The sequence below is a fragment of the Micromys minutus genome (genome assembly GCF_963924665.1).
Source record: "Micromys minutus genome assembly, chromosome: 14".
Classification (NCBI taxonomy): domain Eukaryota; kingdom Metazoa; phylum Chordata; class Mammalia; order Rodentia; family Muridae; genus Micromys; species Micromys minutus.
Genome location: NC_137983.1, coordinates 38,334,087 through 38,351,229, shown reverse-complemented (window position 1 = coordinate 38,351,229; position 17,143 = coordinate 38,334,087). Strand labels below are relative to the sequence as shown.

General features: G+C 47.7%; 1 protein-coding gene across 4 annotated transcripts; it reads left to right on the top strand.

Annotated features, from left to right (window-relative positions):
• Window positions 1-1,367: 1,367 nt before the first annotated feature.
• On the top strand, window positions 1,368-7,488 carry DUSP26 (dual specificity phosphatase 26). Of its 4 annotated transcripts, none has more exons than XM_080928936.1 (5): window positions 1,456-1,572; window positions 1,820-1,960; window positions 3,371-3,666; window positions 5,202-5,416; window positions 6,679-7,488. In XM_080928936.1, exons 3-5 carry the CDS (start codon window positions 3,446-3,448, stop codon window positions 6,876-6,878), a joined length of 636 nt encoding a protein of 211 aa, XP_080785062.1. In that variant the 5' UTR covers window positions 1,456-1,572; window positions 1,820-1,960; window positions 3,371-3,445; the 3' UTR covers window positions 6,879-7,488. The 4 variants fall into 4 exon arrangements, with proteins under 4 accessions (XP_080785061.1, XP_080785062.1, XP_080785064.1 ...); XM_080928938.1 differs by having other exon boundaries at window positions 1,479-1,572; window positions 1,893-1,960; XM_080928935.1 differs by lacking the exon at window positions 1,820-1,960 and having other exon boundaries at window positions 1,368-1,572.
• The last annotated feature ends 9,655 nt before the right edge of the window (window positions 7,489-17,143 follow it).

Sequence of the window (17,143 nt, the reverse complement as noted above, 5' to 3'; positions counted from 1 at the left end):
CCTTGGTCCATAGACTACAGCCTGTTCTATTCTCAGACCTCACATTGCCCCCTCTCAATCTCAACCACAGTCGACACCACCTTCATATCCTAACTACCCTGCCTCTGTTTACCTGTCTCCTGCCTTCCTTCCTATAGCTTGAACTCTGCCTGCTTCTCAACAGCACTATCTGATCATATTCATTTGGATTCCCCATCCTGGGTCTCTCCATTCAGTGTGCTGGGTGGTTTTGTGTCAAATTGACACAGACTAAAGTCATCAGAGAGGAGGGAATCTCAGTTGAGAAAATGCTTCCAAAAGATCAAGCTGTAGATAAGCCTGTAAGATATTGTCTTAATTAATGATTGATGGGGGAGGGCCCAGCCCATTGTGGATGGTGCCATCCCTGGGCTGGCAGACCTGGGTTCTATAAGAAAGCAGGCTGAGCAAGCCGTGATGAGCAAGCTAGTAAGCAACATCCCTCCATGGCCTCTGCATCAGCTCCTGTCTCCAGGTTCTTGCCCTGATTGAGTTCCTATCCTGATTTCCTTCAATGACGAATAGTAATATGAATGTGGTAGCCAAATAAACCTCCTCAACTTTTTTCTTTTTCCTCTCTCTCTCCCTCCATCACAGCAATAGAAACCCTAACAAAGACAAGCAATGAAAGAGGCGCTTAGGAAAGGCAACACTAACCTTGACTCTTGAATACTCTGAGTACTTGAGGATCTTGACGCTGACCACAGAGAAGCATGTGATGGCAAATACCACTAAACCACAGCATATAAGAAACAATTGATGATTTATTTCTTCAGGGATGGGTGGAGTGGACAGTGTATGGCTGAAAATGTAGAAATAGCTTTCTGAATGAGGTGCAAGGGGCATACACATACTCCCTTGCACGGGGAGCACAGTTGGAAAATCATAGCATGAACTTCAGAGGCTCACTACCATCTTCTGAAGCTCAGCTCTGTCAATACTTAGCTGGTGACTTGGGCTTACCCTCTCTGTACTTCAGTATCATCCCTTCATAAAGTGCAGTTGAAGACACCTGTCTAATACATCTCTGGTGAGTATAAAACTCCCTAAGACAGGTGAAGTGTCTAGCATATGGTAATTATATTAATATGCTATTAATAGCAAGGGTGGCTGAGGATTGTTCTCTAGAGTGTAGAAAAGAGTGGAGCAGGCCGTCTGTAATTCATTAATTCTGTCTGGGAAGAGCGAGCAGTGTGAAGACCCTGTCTGAAAAGGCTTGCAACAAGGCTTCGCCATTGGTCTGTGGGGCAGCAGTCCTGGCGTGCACGCGAGGCGGGGCTGTGGGCCTGCGCGGGGCTGGCTGTAAACAGGGGCGGGCTGTGTCGCTGCGGTGTGGCGGCTCCCACCGCTGCGTGACACGGTGTCCCTGGATGTCACCAGCGCGCACACCGAGAGGAACCTGCCTCGATGTACGTGTCATGGCTTAAAAATAGCTGCGATCCACCTGCGCGCAGGGGCGGCGGCGCAGCGGCGGGGGCTGCAAGGGAGCCATGGGCACCGGACTGCGGGAGCCCGCAGGCCACCTCCGGATCTGAGACCCTTGGCGACCAGGAGGTAGAGACGGAGTCGGGGCCGGGCGGGAACATAGAGGCATCTCCGCGCGCCTCGCTGGGTCCTGTTTCCCCCGCTGCGCCAGGCTGTCTGGGTTGGCACAGGGCTAAGGCGACAGCCACGAACCTGTTACTACCGCGACAGCAGACGGAGGGAGGGGGACAGCGGTCAGGGCCTCTGGTGGCGGGTTAATGAGATTGGAAAAGACCCAGGGGTGTATTCCAGCCTGAGCTGGGCTCCTCTACACCAGGAGGAACGGTCCTGAGGACAGCGACTACCTGCTTCTGCTCTCCAGCCAGTCTGTGCCTTTCGCCATCACTTAGGCAACAGAATCTATTCTGAGAGAGGTTGTTGGAAGAAAAGGATGGGTCTTTGAGCCCCAGGAGTGGAGGTAGGTGCTCTGGGGTGGGGGTGGTGTCGATGGCAGTACTGGATTTTGGGGTTTCTTCTAAACAAACCATTGACAACCTATCTGTCCCTGAACTCCTGACTATAGACCCATCCTTTATTCGCCGTGATCCCGCTGCCCGTGTCTGTGGTGTGCTCTGAGAGACTGGTGTCTTCTGAGCCTTGGAAGTAGAGAAAGCTAGGCCAGGCTGGGAGTGTGTGAAGGGCTCACTGTGCGGCCGTGGGCCAAGATGGCTTCTTATTGCTGGACATCCAACTGAGGCCCCTAAGGCTGACGGTAGCTCAGGGAATGGGGGGGGGGGAGGGATGCTGCAGGTTAGCCCACTTAACATGCATATCCATAGCGGAAAGAGGTGATGGAGGTGTTCCATATGTCTCTCTGCCCATATGTCCTAGGGCAAGCCTCAAAGGCAGTCTGTAAGGCTCAAAGCAGGAGCCCACCTTCCCAAGCCCCTGCTCTCCACAGGTACTGAGACACACCTGCTAGGCCCCTTATGACTGATGCTGCTCCTTGTGCAACAAAGATGGTCATTCTGAACCTCCCAGCTGCCCCCTGGAGCTGCAGGATTCCCCTGATCCCCCACCCCACCTTCTCCCCTTGCTTTTCCCACTTTTGCCCCACCCCCACCAGACACAGACAGAAAGCTCCAACCCTGCTTTGACTCAGAATTCTCTCCCTAGGGATGAGGTGTAGTCAAAGGAGGGGCTCCTCCCACTCACAGGCTTGTGTGCATAAGATTCCAGCCCTTGCCTGTCCCTCAGCTCTTTCCTTCAGCAAGGATTCTCCCAAACTCGATCTTTCCTCATTTGCTCATCCCTCCCTCTCACCCTCCCAGTGCCCTTCCCCGTGACAAGCTTGTCCTTTTTTTGAGACATGTGGGGTAGGCATGGGTTAAAGGGCTTCATCTCTCTGTCACCCAGGAGGCATCACTGGCATATGTCACGGTCCCAGCTGCTGTTATCCTGATGATTCTCTCCGGATGGCTATACAGCCCTTTCCATCCCCATCTGAGCTCCCTAGACTCTCTGCCTTCTAACCCCAGGCAGATGAGCCCCAGATTTGGGCTGACAGTTGTCTGGGCAGCGCGTAGCAGCACCAAAGTGTCTGTGTTTGTTGGCGGTGGGGGTAGGTAATAGAGGAGAAGCCCAGCATCTGGGCAGTTAGCTCTCTCTTCCCGTAAACAAGGACATGTGACTCCCACCTCCTTGTATAGCAGAGCCAGAGCTTAATGGAGGGACCCACAGCAGCTTCAGAAAGGAGGCGCTTGAGCTCCTGGACTAGCCTTGCCTTCTCTCAGCTAAGAGCCTACTCCTCAGGACCCAGACCTGTGGGGAAGAAAGGAAACAGCTGCTCAGGACTCACTCAGTGTGTCTGACACCCTTTTGCTTTCAGCAACAGCTACCTGGTGACGGAGCCCAGCATCGTCGAAACCACTCCACATTGGCCACAGTTTCCGCCACCTTGAAGATGTGCCCTGGTAACTGGCTCTGGGCCTCCATGACTTTTATGGCCCGCTTCTCCCGAAGCAGCTCAAGGTCCCCTGTCCGTACCCGAGGGAGCCTGGAGGAGATGCCCACTGTACACCATCCCTTCCTCAACGTCTTTGAGTTGGAAAGGCTTCTGTACACAGGCAAGACAGCCTGTAACCATGCTGACGAGGTCTGGCCGGGCCTCTACCTCGGAGACCAGTAAGTGATGGATGGCCGAGAAGCATGCCTGAGTGTGCATGGGTGTGTGAGGAGAAAAAGAGGAGGGTGGCAGGCAGACACAGAGTTCCCTTATGGATTCCAGGATGAAGATGAAAGGGAACAGATACGTGGACAAACAGAACCGTGAGGGTTTGAGGGATTTGGAGGGAATTGTTGAAGTACTCAACTCTGGACAGAGAAACTCTGTTACTCATTTGGAAAAGCTCCCATATCGTGTGCCAATGCTGCAGACCAGGCACGTTGTTCTGAGCTTCCAGCTATTGTACCACGGCTTTGGGAAGACGTAGCCACTGAGACAGAAAACAGGAGGCAGGAAGTTGAAAGGGAGACCAAGCAAAGCCACCACAGTTAAGGGTCAGGAAGGGAGAGTCATCAAATGCAGAACATCCCCTTCTTGTCTCTACTATGTGAGAATTTCTTTTCTCTTTTGCATATGGATTTTTTTTTACTTTAACCTTCAGCACAGCTTTGTGAAGTAGGAGGTCACTCTCCCTGGGTGGCAGATGAGGAAAGGGAGCTTGGGAAAGTTGTGACTGGATCAAGGTCACACAGGCTAGAAGCAGAAGCGCCAGGAGTTTTGGATCGGGCTCAGTGGCCTTTCTAGATAGGGAGTTTCCACTAGGTGTCCTGTCTGTGCTGATGTCTGCCATCTTGTCTGAGGGATGACAACTGCTGCTACAGTATGGGCCAGAGGAATGAAGGTGACAGTAGGTTAACAGAAGAGCCCCAGAGCATCTGGTAAGCAAACAGAAGAGTTTCCCAGGTGTCAGGGAGAGCATAAGGCAATAAAGGGCTAGGGATGATTGTCAGACCCACATAATCCAGATTGTTAGGAATGTATTTATTATTTTTATAATATATACATCATACACACACACACACACACACACACACACACACACACACACACACACGGGGTTTTTTGCCTGCAGGTATGTATGTATCCATACATACATCATTGGATTTGGATCCCATGGGACTGCATTTCACCTTCCCAGGCCCTGCATTCATTTATTAGTTCTGGGGACTGAATCTGGGGTGCTGCACAGGCTAAGCACACACCCTACCATGAAATTACAGCCACAGCAATGGCGTGAAATACGAGCAGAGCCGACTTAGCAAAGCCCCTGATGCACACCTCCCTCCACAGTGCCCCAGGTGGGTCCCCTGAGGACTTCTTCCTGTTTGAACATCCTGGTGTAGGGAAAATCACTCTTGGGTGTTCTAGCCTCTGGTCAGCTAGAGCTCACTCTTGAATGTGCACTTCCCCTGCGTGAAATCGAAACCGGTTTTCCAAATCTTGAATCCCTTGATCCTAGTTCCGCCCTTTTCAACCCAACAGACCAAGGAAAATTCCACTTCCCAATATTTGACTACAGCCATTTTTCCCCTGACCCGAGTCACTAGCCATCTTCCTCTCTTCAAGGGCATTAGTAAGTTCAGCCGGGGTATATAGCCAACCACAGCACCTAGCCAAGTTTCCCTACCCCCCTTCTAACTTTTATTTAACACAGGGACATGGCCAACAACCGCCGTGAGCTTCGTCGTCTGGGCATCACCCACGTCCTCAACGCCTCGCACAGCAGGTGGCGAGGCACCCCTGAGGCCTACGAGGGACTGGGCATCCGCTACCTGGGTGTCGAAGCCCATGACTCACCAGCCTTTGACATGAGCGTCCATTTTCAGACTGCTGCAGACTTCATCCACCGGGCACTGAGCCAGCCAGGAGGTAGGAGAGGAAACAGAGGAGAAAGGAACAGTGGGTGTGGTGTTTAGGGGCTCCAGGGGTTCAAGGATGGAGAAGGAGTTTGACAATAAGACAAAAGGCACAGGACCTAGCACTAAGGAAAAAAAAAACATCCTCTCAACTATCCTTTCAAGGCAGTACATTTAAAAGCAATGAGAGCATCCTTTAGGGCCATCAATACTTTTTTAAAGACGTATTTCCATGTTTTCCTGTCATTTTGAACCTTAAACATGGTTCTTAAATTCTTGGTTGTCCGGGGAAAAGCTGTTAGCCCTCTGTATGGCTGAGTTCTGCATCGCTGGATTCAGCCAACCGACTGAGAATATTTGGGGACAGAAGGACTGACAGAACATTTAGACGTCTTCATTTTCTTTCATCATCCCATGGATAGTGTCTTGTGACAACTACTCACAGAGAATGTGCATCTTGTTAGTACACATAAGTCATCTAGAGATGACCAAGAGTATACGAGAGGGCCGTGTAGGTCTTATACAAATGCTATGTCATTTTCTGTGTGGGAGTTGAGCCTTCGTGCGTGTCGGTGACAGGGAGGTTGTCCTGGAATCAATCCCCTCAGAATATCAAGAAACAATTGCACACGTAGATAAGAATATATTCAGTAGTTGAGGGAAACAGCAAGATGGAAGGGTGTAGAGTCATGGCCCATCGTCCCAGCTACTCAGAGACTAAGGCAGCCGCCCATTTAACCCTGAGCCTGAGCAATGTACTAAGACCCAGTCTCAGATACCAAAAAAATTCAAACAACAAAAGGAGAGTTAAGAAGGGTCTGAGGGGATGGCTCAGTCTGTAAAACACTTATCAGGCAAGGGCACTGTCATCTAGCACCAGGGAGGCAAAGAAAAGAGGCCTCAGAATACCTCTCCATTTCTATTCTATTCTTTTCAGGCCTCTGTGTGTGTGTGTGTGTGTGTGTGTGTGTGTGTGTTGCATATATAAGTGCCATGCTTCAGAAGTCAGAGGACAATTTTTTTGGAACCAGATCTCTCCTACCTTTACATGGTTTCTGGGGATAACGCTCGGGTCATTAGGCTTGTGTAGAAAATGCCCTTACCCGCTGGACCATCTCACCAGCCCGGGATCTAAATTCTCCTCACCACTCTTCCTTGCCCAGTCCTGTCTCCACGTGCCACCGCTTAGAGCCACGTGGGCTGTGCTGACCTCTCCCTAGCCTCTCCTGGGCCTCCAGACAGCAGTGTTTCCGATGTCTGTCTTCCTCTTCCCAGGGAAGATCCTGGTGCACTGTGCAGTGGGAGTGAGCCGATCTGCCACCCTCGTGCTGGCCTACCTCATGCTGTACCACCGTTTCACGCTCGTAGAGGCCATCAAGAAAGTCAAGGACCACCGAGGCATCATCCCCAACCGGGGCTTCTTGAGGCAGCTCCTAGCCCTGGACCGTAGGCTGCGGCAGGGTCTAGAGGCATGAGCTAAAGGGAACTAGATCGGGTCCCTGGGGGATCTCCTGGCTCCCAGCTGGGAAGAGAAAACCCAGGAGGCAGGTGGTAGAAAGGCCAGACAACCCATCTCCCCCCGGCAGCAGGAGAGTGAACAGTCCCAAGACCACTGTGGCTCTTTGCGGATGAAGATGGAGAGCCACGTTGGGCATTGTGGTCTGTGGGGGCTGCGGACCGGGGAAGGAAGTAGCTGGAAGAAGAGGTTGGCTCTCTGACTGGGATATCCCCGGGTTCCAGCAGGGTGTGCCCAAACGTCTCCGAATCTCTTCCCCTCGTTGTGTTCAAGTGTCCCCCTCTCTCACTTTCCAAACAAAAGGACCACTGCCCTGCAGTACCTGAACCGTGGGGATGTTAGGGATGCAGCAACAGGGATGTGAAGGAAGGCCGTACAAGCTGCAGAAAACAGCAGAGTCAGCCGGTGATGGAGTGGTGCGAAAGCCACCAACGCAGAGGGAGAGACCTACCGCTGTGCAACTCCAGGAAGAGGAGGTGTGTGAGGACTGACCTGACACCCTACGGGAACTGCTCAGGGTCAAATGACTTGGAGTCTTTAGGTGGTCATATTCTCACTGAAAACCATGCGTCTGGAGTAAAAATAAATAAGTGGAAAAAAGAAGAAAGCGTCTTGGCGTCATTAACAGTTTGACTCCTCTCTTCTGGGAACCCCAGACCGGCGTTCTAGCTTCCTAACCCTCCACCAGTTCTTACACGGCGTTATAAAAGCTTGAGCTGTTATTTCCAAGGTATCCACAAGGAGGCAGCAGAGGACCGAAATTTTGATATCTGCAGCTATTTGGAGGTACTGTCCAGAAAAGAGATAGCTTCCATCTTCCGAGGATAGGTGTGTGTCTCCTCAGGATGACGAAAAAACAGAATATTAATCTTTAATCAAGATCGGTCCTAAGTGTTTTACTTTAGGCTCCAAAGAATTAAGGGAAAGTTGCTTTCTCTTCAAATCCTTCCAGATTCCCCTCAGAGGAATGTAACATTAGCATTGTAGACAATCAGGAAGAATATGTTGTCTACAATTACCAGGCAGCCACCACAACTCTAGGGGAAAAGTAATTGTGTTCTCTTTTATTCTGATACTATCTGTCAGAATGGGAAAAGAGGATAGAGCGGGTGAAAGTAAAAAAAAAAAATTCAGGGGGAAAAAATGGGCCAGCAAGATAGGTGCACGCTGTAACACACACACACAATCACACCACACAGACACACAGAGACATATAATCTCTCTTTCACACAAACACACATACAGACTCTCATACACATAGACTCTCACACACACAGACACACACAATCACAACACACAGACACACACTGTCTCTCACACACAGACTCTCACACAGACACATACAGACTCTCTCTCTCTCTCTCTCTTTCTCTCTCTCTCTCTCTCTCTCTCTCTCTCTCTCTCTCTCTCTCTCTCTCTCTCACCCAGACTCTCACAAATGTATGTACTAAAATTTCCAGTCACTTATATATGAAGCGTATAACCACACCAGAGCGCAGACATTGGAAGTGACTCTCCTCTAGCAGGAAAGTGTGGCTTCTAGAGTTTCTATGAATAAGTGCGTTTCAAGTTTATCTTCCAGAGTGGATTCTACATTGCTATTAGTTCATGTCCTGCTCTATTTCTGTGTTTTACTTCATCTGAAGCTGTGAGGCATCTTCACAGGTTGCATCACTGTTGTCCAAGAGGCACAGATGTCTCCTCGCCTTCCCTGTGCAGTTCCAAGCTCTTGCTTGAGCATCTCGGCCAATGAGAACCAACACATCATCCCACTGGGACTCACCATCTCTAAGTCCTGTTTACAGACAGTGATTCTGGCTACTTCCTTGGTACGATTGTGGTCATTTTACAGGTAATTTAGCATCTACATGGCCATGGGTTCTATCGAGCTCCATCTTTTATCAAACTTACTCCATCTCTTGAGACAAAGAGGGAGGGAGTTCTCTGGTTTGAACCTAGCTCGCATGGTTCTCCTCTGACCTGGTCCTTTCAGACCAAGAGCTGTTTGTTCCTAGTCATCTGCATTTGTCATATTTCTACTTAACCTACAGGCCTTGCCAATACTGGCATCCCCCACACTTGCAGGAAGCAGAATTCTCATCTCAGAATGTACAGATCCTGACTCCAAGGAGGCCTGCGAGATGAGATGAAAGCAGGCTCATCAGCTGAGGGTTCAAAGTGTGGTTTCCTCTGAGACCCATTTATCAAAGGGACAGAGAGACGCCTTCATCAGCAATGCTGATTCTAATCAAAATGGATTGGTTCCCTACTAGGGCCATGAGCCAAAGCCAGGTATGGTAGCACATGTGTATAATCCCAGTACTTGGAGAGTGGAGTCTGGGGCATTAAGACATTGAGACAGTGCATCTTTACACAGAACTTGTCACAATCAATATTTTTTTCAAGTGTCAAAAGGATTAAACATAATTAAGAATAACAGATGAAATATGCATTAGTGGTAGAACACTTGCCTCATTTTTTTATAAGAGAGCCTATATTCAGTCCCCATCAGCACAGATGACGACGACGATGATGATGACTATTAATAATCTAAGCTCATAGATGTAACTCCCTGTAACTATGGTTCCAGCAGTATAGTGTGCAATAGAATGGTCATCTTTCTTTAAAGTCTAAAATGCATATTACTAGTGGCATGTTCCTTCCAGTGGCCACCAGCATATCTGTTCAGTCTGACTGTGGACTATGTTTCTTTTCATGATGAGTAGCTTGAGAATTTGACTCTCACTTCTAAAGAGCACATTTCAAGATTATCTTCCAGGATAGATTATATATCGTTATTAGTTAATTTTACTTCTGTTGATTTGATAAAACATCTTGACCAAAGGCTTGTTAGGGAAGAGGGGGCTTTTTGGCCATTCCAGGCCACAGCCCACTATTTCCTGAGTAAGGTAGGAACCTCAAGCATCATGTCCACCGTCAAAGGCAGAGGGAGAATAAATATATAAACTGTTGTTTCTTCACTCTAGTTCTCAGTCCAGGCCTTCTGTAATCTTTCATGGTTCAGGGCCCAGCATAGGGAATGGTGCCTCTCATAATGGACTGGGTCTCCCTGTCAATGAAAAAACACTCAGCTCCCAGCCCAGATTTGTTCACAGACCAATCTGGTCTAAATAATTTCTCATTAGTAACTCAACTTCAGCTGTACCAAAACCCTTTTGAGAGTTCCTTATCTGATGTTTTTTTTTTTTTTTTTTTCTTTTTTCTCAAAGTAATTTGGCTAATTATCATAAAATTCTTCATTAAGACGATCTTCTGAATGATCGTAGGTTGCGTCAAATAAGCAGTTAAAGCTAACACAGGGCTGGAGAGACAGCTCAGCAGTTAAGGGTGTATATTGTTCTAGCATATGACATGAGTTTGATTCCTGTTCCCCACAACAGGCAATTAACAATTATATGTAAGTCTAGCTGCCAGGGATCTGACATCACTGTAACCTCCTCCAGCATGTGTACACATGCAAACACACACAGACCCACAAATGAGTATTTTTTTGTAAAGTATCCAGTAAAGTTCTTAAAGACAAAGCATACATCTGTATTTACACTAACCTTTGTGAAGTAAATGTAGGCCAATGCTTAGTCACAGGGAAGCTGAGGCTAACTAGCGTGCGCAAGATCATCCAAAAACAAAATGGAAGAACTATGATTTAAGTCTGTGTTCTCTGGCGCCTGGGTCGCGACCCCTTTGGAGTCAAATGATCTATCTCTTCACAGGAGGTGGCCTAAGACCATCAGAAAACACAGATGTTCACATCATTGTTCGTAACACGTGTGAAATTATAGTTATAAAGTAGCAATGAAAATCATTTTATGGTGTGGAGGTCACCACAACATAAGGAACTGTATTAGGGGGTAGCAGCATTAGGAAGGTTGAGAACCACTGCTCTAAAGTCTTTGCATTTAACAACTCATATCTCCATGCTTGGCCTTCAATCCACATCCGGCCTCCTGACGTGCGTGCGTGTGTGCATGTGTGTGTGGGGGTCAGGTGTAAGAGGAAGAGTTGCTATGGAAAAACTACCTCAGTGTTTAAGAACCAGCAGCCCCCTCTTACTGACTTGGTTGCATTTCTGAGGTAGCCATGGGTTGAGGAGCCACTCTCTTTTCTAAGGATTATAACTCTGTCTGGTTCAAAGGGGACAAGAGGAGCCCACAGACTAATTATCACACAGCCCCATCCTCCAAACATGTATGTGACACCTGATCTGGCTCCTACTTACAAAAAAACAGGTTCAATATCTAGTTTCCTCTTCCCTCTCCTTGGGCAGTTGAACTTTGGACTTCAGACAACCGTGTTAGATGCAGCAGCCTGTGCCTTCAGCTGACTGAGCCGCAGCCCTCTGGAACCCTCTGGAACCCTCTGATTCCAGTCTGTCTAGTCATCCATTCCTTCTCTTGTCTCCAACCTCCTCCTTTGCAGTATTGACTCAAGCCCTTGAAGCTGCCCTGGGAGACTTAGCTGTCTCTGGGGAAGGGGAGGAATGTTTGCCCAATTCTTCACCCCTGTAACTAATCCCAGCTGGGAGGTGCCAGGGCTGCACAGCTCCGAGCAAACTGCTGCTTGGGAGCCCAAGGAGGCAGAGGCATCTGGAACAAGACGGGTAACTACCCTACAATTATGCTGGCCCCCAGAGGGCCCCACATGCTGCACCCATGGGTTCCTACTAGAAACAGGTCCAATGAGATCTGTCAGACCGGAGACTCTTGTAGCTGTAAAACAATCCATGTGTACTAGTGTTAATCTATCAAGATCATGGTAACTTTATAGTGTTGATATTAATATAAGCCTTTGGACTCACCATGTCTCCCACACTCTAAAGGACAGCACCGGTAGGAATACACAATGGGATTTTTTTCCAGCCATAAAGAAAAATGAAGTTGTAACATTTGTGGGAAAATGAACAGAGCTAAAAACCAACCCCCCACCCCTGAATAAAATAAATCAGACTGGGAAAGACCCTAGGAGGGAACTTACCACAGCTTTTAAGCTAAACACACGATGCCAACCTGCCTTTTAAATATTTATATTTATAGCCATAGGCAAACGCTACACCCAGTCTCCACCCGGCTTCACAGTGGTTGCTCAAGGTACTGAGATTAAGTTGAAGCTCAGTGGTTAGCCCCAAACGGGGCACCTGTACCACTTCTCTAAGGTCAGAGGACATGGAGGAAGAGAGGATAGAAAGAATGTAAGAGACAGAAGATCGGTTAAAAAATGCTAGAATCATATACTCATCTCTGCTTAACTATTGGATGCTGGTGGGTTTTTCTTACATACTCCAGGGTGAGCCTCAAGATTCCAACAGGTAGATCAGGAGGCACCTAACAAAGACATGCATGTGACAAAAGAACTTCAAGGAGCAAGGTGCAATCACAGGGTGGGTGTAGGAGAAACCAAAATGTTTCATATACATGTATGAAAGTACGGGGAAGAAAACTAATAAACCCAGAATAGATATGTTTAAAAAAAGTCTAGCTAGGTGTGGTGGTAAATGCATATACTAGTATTTTGAAGACTGAGGCAGAAAGATCTTGAATTAAAGGCAACTTGTCTTAGGTGGAGAGACCTTGGCTCAAAAACAAAAGCCAGAGGCTAGAGAAATGGCTCAGCTATTAAGAGCAATGGCTGCTCTTCCCGAGGACCTGGGTTCAACTTCCCAGAACCCACATGTAATCTTCCAACCATTTGTAACTCCAGTTCCAGGGGATCCAATGCCCTCTTCTGAGCTCCTTGGGTACCAGGCACACACATGGTGCACAGACATACGTGCAGGCAAAACACTCATAATATAAAATAATGACGAAAAGAAATAATCACCCGACTGATCTCTGACATGTACAGGAAAGGTGGGGATACAGACGCATAGGACAGAAATAAACCGGGCGCTGGTGGCACACACCTTTAATCCCAGGGCTCTGGAAAAGAAGACAGGCAGATCTCTGACATCTACAGAGTGAGTTCCCAGATAGCCAAGGCTACACAGAGAAGTCATGTCTTGAAAACAAAACAACAAACAAAAACCCCAAACAACAAATTTCACCAGGCAGAGACAGGAAAAGGGAAGAGCCAGATATGGAGTGTGAACCGGGGGTGTTTTATCTATTGCTCTATAGTTCAGTGACTAGCGTTTTATAACATCTGGGCTTCCAGTTCCGTCAAACAGTTTGAAAAAGGTAAGCCCACTTGTGCTTGTGACAGCTATGTGAGGATCTTCCACAAAGAGAGCTCTCCCCCTTCATCTCCCCCTTTTCCAGGTCGCTTAAGACCATCTGCTTAGCTCCTGCCTTTAATCCCAGCACTCAGGATTAATCCCAGATTTGGGAGGCAAGCAGGTCTCTGTGAGGTCAAGACCAGACTGGGCTGCCTAATGAGATGCAGGAGAGCCACACCTACACAGAGAGACCCAGCCTCAAACAGCAACAACAACAATGACAAAACAGAAGGTTTTAAACCAGGTAGAGTGGTGCACGCCTTTAATCCCAGCACTCACGAGGTAGAGGCAGGTGGATCTCTGAGTTTGAGACCAGCCAAAGACACACATAGAAACCCTGTCTTTAAAAAAAAATGTCTAATAAGTCTAATTCTTGGTCACTCTGATTTGCTCTTGGGGAAGTCAGTACCGCGCCACCTGGTGAGGAGCTAGGCTTGTCTCTTGTACAGCAGCCTGAGAGAGAGCCTGAAACTGGATGTTGCTGACCATAGTGCTGGCTGCCACCTCCCGAGAGATCCTGAGGCTGTCAAGGAGACGTGCTCTGCAGGTGACCCATGGAAATCATGGAGACAAAAACAAGTGGTTTTTGAGACAGGCTCTTACAATCCAGTTACGGCCTCCATTAGCACTTAAAATTTATTTATTTGTTTATTTATTTGTTTGTTTGTTTGTTTGTTTGTTTATTAATGAATCTATCTGTTGATCGATTTTTATCATTTATTGTATTGTGGATGGGGCCAGTAGGTCAGAAGACACATAGTGTATTCTGTATTTTCCTCCCACCGTAGGGCTCCAGGGATCAAATTCAGGGCATCAGGCTTGGCCACAAGGGCCCTTATTCACTGAGCTTCTCAGTAGCTTCAACTACTTGTTCTAAGCCACTGGAGTCATTTTCTATTAGAGATAACTAAATAACGCGGCCACCATAGCACAGACACATGGGACTGTTAGGGAGCTCAGACAACTCATTTTATTTTTCCCTCCTAGATATCTCAAAGGAGAGCACAGAGGTGGTCTTGCTTCGTGAAGCTGCCGGGAGAGACAGATCCCCTGTTCTTCCGCTGTGGCCTCGGCCTTTCCCTCTTTCTTGCACAGGTGTTTTTGGGTTGTTGCAATCGGTCCTTACCAGTCACGTGTCCTGTGTTCCAACCCAAGGGAAAGGCACCCAAGAGGGAAGGGACAGCCTTTTCCTTGGAAGCAGCAGAGCCTTACCCCCATCTGCCTTCTGCTGGTGTGAACTTTGACCCATGGTTACATTTCTCTTCAAGATGACAGGGAGCACAGCAATGTGGTTTAAGCTCAGGGCCATTCATCAATACGAGGACGATGGGGCCACAGATGCCACCGGTACCTGACAATGCTCATACCTGAGCCTTAGTTTGGGTTGTATTTATTCTTCCTCTCTTCATTCCTCCCTCCCTCCATCCCTACTTTTATTCTTTCCTCCTAACTCCATTTTATTGATAGAGTTTCATATACACCAAGATGGCCTAGAACTCACTACGTAGCTAAGGGTAGCCTTGAACTCCTGATCTTGCCTTCACCTCCCAAGTATTGGGATAACATACATGGCTTTTTAAAAATTGTGTGTGTGTGTGTGTGTGTGTGTGTGTGTATAAGTCTTGGGAGTTGGTTGTCTGTTGAATCCTAAGGTTGGACTAAGATTGCCAGGTCCATGTGTATGTAGGACTCTCCCACTATACCATCTTGCCTGCCCCACGTCTAGTTTTATGTAGTAGTGTCTCTTTATCTCCTGGTCACTTATTTCTTCTTATTCTAACATGAAGGGCTAATATAGTTGCTAGTTTACAAGTTCATCTTTAGCACTAAATGTTGTGTTTGGAAGTGAATAGCAAGAGCTGACACGCCTCAGCAGAAATGTGTATCCTCAACACGCACGAGTTTCCAATCTCTTGTAGTAAAAAGACCCAAACAAAACCTGCACTCGTAAGACAAAACAATGCAACTATTTCTTTAAATCATAGTGGGCTCCCTTACCTGTTCTCCCAGTAAAATCTATTTGAAATACTAGGGTTCAGGTTGAGGATGCCGCTTCCCGGTACCACACTTGCCTCCCCTGTGCCTGTTCCCCGGTTCTCTCCCTGGCTCAACAAAGGAAAACAGGACCAGTGACTTACCATCTCCGAACATCTCTCCTCTCTTCAAAGCATACTTCTTACAAGTATGTAAATACTCAAGCGGCTAATATCTACATGACATATATGCAGAAACATTGTTTTCTTCTGAATCCCTGGTGCCATGAATATAGGAAGGAACAGATTTGGAGCTGGAGAGAGAGCACTCCAGTTATCTCTCCTGCTGCTTTAGCAAAGGATCCTGGTTTGGTTCCCAGCACTCAGGGCAGGTTGTTCACAACCACCACCAACTCCAGCTCCTGGGTATCTGGTACTCTTTTCCGGTCTCCACAGGCACATATGGATACACGTTTACACACACACACACACACACACACACACACACACACACACACACACATCAAAACAATAAAAATGTCTTGAGAAAGAGCAGATGTAATTATCCACAGCATACCCTGCCTCATCCGAGAGCATAACTTCTGGCGCCGGAAGTTATCTGCTGCCTAGAACGATCACATGCTTTAACGAGTGGGTCCGTCCATCTTGCAGTCAGATATGTACAGATCGTGAACTAAGGCTGCTTCCAGATGGTTGTTTTCTGGTATTGTCTTTTTTAAAAAGTGCTGCCAGCTGAGAAGGGGGAGACGCATATAACGTTTACAGATGTGTTTTAAAATTGTTGCCAAACTTTTGGTAGAATCCTTAATGAAGCGGGGCGTCTCCTGCTAAGATCTGAGAAAGAAAGAAAAGGGGGGAGGGGAGAGTCATTGACCTTGACTTTCTCCTGGCTTCCTTCCCGCTGTGCTGGTTTTGAGGTTGTGATTGTTCACCTGTGTGAACCAGCCGAGCCTCTTGTGGCTTGGCAGCTGGGAGACTTTTTGTACAGGCAGGTATTACCAAATGAACATGGAATGAGCCTCTGCTTGTGTGTCCAGCTTCCAGTCACTTCCTCCTATTCCTTGGGTGACAAATCTTGGCACTTGCCTGTCTTTAACTCTAGTAAAAGGGCGGATTCCTCCTCTCTGTGGCATAAGGTTAAAGGATGGTGTCCGTCAGTGTCTTTACATCTCTGGCAGGATGTTCCTTGCCTGGACTTGGACATTCTAGAACGGAACTGTACTCTCTCTCTCCAGGCTGAGATTGTGGACTCGCCTAGCTTTGACCCAGTTTGTGAGTAAACTCTATGAGTCAAGGAGGAAGGGATGGATTTAATCTGTTAATAGATGCAGAGAAGGGAACCTGGGCAGGGCGAAGGCTCCTGCCTTACTGTCTGCAAAACACCAGACTGTCCTGGGAGCTGAGAAACCCTCCCTGCTTCCCTGGGATAGGGCTGGGCTGCTCTCCAAGCTTTCTGCGGGAGAACCTCACAGTGCCAGCCACTTTCTCCCAGTTGGCTCCAGATGCTGACAGGGAATTTGCTTGGAGATTTGGCTGTCAAATGAGAGGGGAAACCCCAGGTTATAGCAAAGGTTACAAACCACTGCCCACAAACCAAGAAACAGCAAGGGTAGACTGACATTAGGAGAAAATCCGGAAAGGGTCTGCTAATGGGGACTTTGAGGATCAAGGGACCAGGGATCTCATAGTTCTGGGGAAGATATTAGAACATAGGTAAGGCGGTTTATATCCCAGAGACTGGAGGCAGATGACCTTGTTGTTGTTGTGGATTTCGGGGTCTGTGTGTGTTCTGTTTTTTGTTTTTGTTTTTGCTTGGAGACTGTCTTTCACTGTAGTGCCTGACTATGCTAGAACTCACTTTTTTGACTAGGCTGTCTTTTAAATCTGTCTTATCCTTTATTATGCAAAAGTCCCTTAATTTGATTTAATCCATAGGTGTGTGTGTGTGTGTGTGTGTGTGTGTGTGGTTTTTTGTTTGTTTGTTTGTTTTTGCTTCCG

Bases quoted from the DNA above. Each gene is read 5' to 3' on its own strand.
- DUSP26 (XM_080928935.1), top strand. From the start codon at position 1,426: ATGTACGTGTCATGGCTTAAAAATAGCTGCGATCCACCTGCGCGCAGG. The intron at 1,573-3,370 runs GTAGAGACGGAG...TTTTGCTTTCAG, and splicing joins AGACCCTTGGCGACCAGGAG to CAACAGCTACCTGGTGACGG. The intron at 5,417-6,678 runs GTAGGAGAGGAA...TCCTCTTCCCAG, and splicing joins GGCACTGAGCCAGCCAGGAG to GGAAGATCCTGGTGCACTGT.